The sequence below is a fragment of the Mandrillus leucophaeus genome, unplaced genomic scaffold (genome assembly GCF_000951045.1).
Source record: "Mandrillus leucophaeus isolate KB7577 unplaced genomic scaffold, Mleu.le_1.0 Scaffold61, whole genome shotgun sequence".
Taxonomy (NCBI): domain Eukaryota; kingdom Metazoa; phylum Chordata; class Mammalia; order Primates; family Cercopithecidae; genus Mandrillus; species Mandrillus leucophaeus.
This window is the reverse complement of record NW_012106586.1, coordinates 5,007,986-5,009,855: the sequence shown is the minus strand read 5'-3', so window position 1 is coordinate 5,009,855 and position 1,870 is coordinate 5,007,986. Positions and strand designations below refer to the sequence as shown.

Genomic DNA, 1,870 nt, shown 5'->3' with positions numbered 1-1,870 from the left:
GTGCACCATCATGCCCGGCCTTATATGACTCTTGAATGTAGTCCTATCCTGAATAACTCTTGGGTATTAAAAATAATTGAACTCAAGTATTAATAAAATTGAAAAAGGGAAAACTAAATTTAATTAAAAATAGCAAAATAATCGGCCGGGAGTGGTGGCTCATGCCTGTAATCCCAGTATTTTCGGAGGCCACGGCAGGCAGATCACCTGAGGTCAGGAGTTCGAGAACAGCCTGGCCAACATGGCGAGACCCCATCTCTACTAAAATTACAAAAAATTAGCCAGGCGTGGTGGTGTGTACCTGCAGTCCCAGCTACTTGAGAGGCTGAGGCACGATATCTTGAACCTCGGAGGCGGAGGTTGCAGGGAACTGAGATGGCGTCACTGCCCTCCAGCCTCGGGCACAGAGCGACACTCTGTCTCAAAAAAACAAAAAACAAACAAACAAAAAAGTAAAATATTCTACAAAGAGGAAAAGCTCAAAAAGCCACCAAGAAAAAATCATTTAGTTGGTTAAGGGGTCACTAACCTTATACTCTGATTAGAAATTTTTTAAATTACCTAAGTATATCAGCTAAGTCATCCAATCCTTTCACACCCACCACCCCAAACAGACACAGAAAGCAGCCAAGATATTCACTTTCAAGAAATGTCTAATAAAAATTATTTTTACCTGTAAATTGTTTTCTGTGACTCTGTTCCACCAAACCATATTGATGGGTACTCCTGATTTACACCTGTCAGCAAGGCAGCCAATAGGGTTCTTTGCTTTTCGTGCCTTTGATCCCATCGGAACTAGCCTCTCCTCCAGCATCCCCAGGCGATACTTCCTTGGCTAGGAAAAAGAAGGAAAGAAACCAGGCCACTCCTAACATCCCCCACACTAATCTAAGCTAACATAACTAACATATAGAGGATACTGGGAATGGTGGGATAGGAAACAAGTTTCTAAAACACTCCTTCTAATATCCTTACCACCACCCACCATCTCCCACCCCAGTATCAAACCCACATCTCCAAAATAACCCCCAGTCCTAATGGGCTAAAAAATATTATATAAAGCAACAAATGTTTTTAGAAAAATACATTTTAATCTGATTGTATACAACTTTACTTAATGAACAGAAATTCAACTTATCAGCCAAGAAAAATGCTTTGCAAATTTTTTTCTACTGTCACTTACCTATTCTCACTGCAATACAAAGAAATGGTTTCAAGGGTACAGAATACAGATTTTTTTTTTAAGTTCACCAAACTACAACTTTTTCAGCTCCCCATCTTGTTACTTTATTTCCTACTGAGAACTAATCCACTTTTTAAAAAGCAATTGATTCCTAATAAATTGATTTTTTTAAAATTTTAATTCTATGCACATTAGACTTGAATATAAGTCACTCTATCTTAAATAGGCATTCAACCTAAAGTATTCAATGAAAAAAAAAACATTCAGACTAAAAAACAACAACAACAAAACAATAACACAAATTTAACTGGTCTTTTAAATCTCAATAATATGAACAGACTGATAATGAATAAATTATTCAATAAAATCATAAATTATTTGCCTAACATTGTAAGAAAATTAATAAACCATCTTAATAGTGGTTAGCAGGACTTCCGTTCATGAAAAATTAGTGATTGTTTCCACCATTTTACTTCTCTTAATTACAGCAAATATGCACTACACTGCATCTTAAGGAAAATTTATATATATATTTTTCCCTTCAGAAAATACTAACTCATGCTTGGGAAGGTAACTAATTTAAACTCTGAAATAAGAAAATATATGTTTACTCATTGCCCTGTCATGAGGTATAAGACTGCTGAAACAAAGAGTTAAAATTAAGTTTCTTCAAAAAAAGATGCTGGT

The 1,870-nt window shown here is 35.8% G+C and overlaps 1 protein-coding gene across 1 annotated transcript in view; it reads right to left on the bottom strand.

Moving 5' to 3' along the window:
* PAN3 (PAN3 poly(A) specific ribonuclease subunit) overlaps window positions 1–1,870 on the bottom strand; it is a 123,576-nt gene that overhangs the window by 99,284 nt on the left and 22,422 nt on the right. Inside the window, exon 2 of the mRNA XM_011999978.1 lies at window positions 674–835. Within this exon, the coding sequence (XP_011855368.1) occupies window positions 674–814 (141 nt within the window). The 5' untranslated portion in view covers window positions 815–835. The remainder of the gene's footprint in view (window positions 1–673; window positions 836–1,870) is intronic.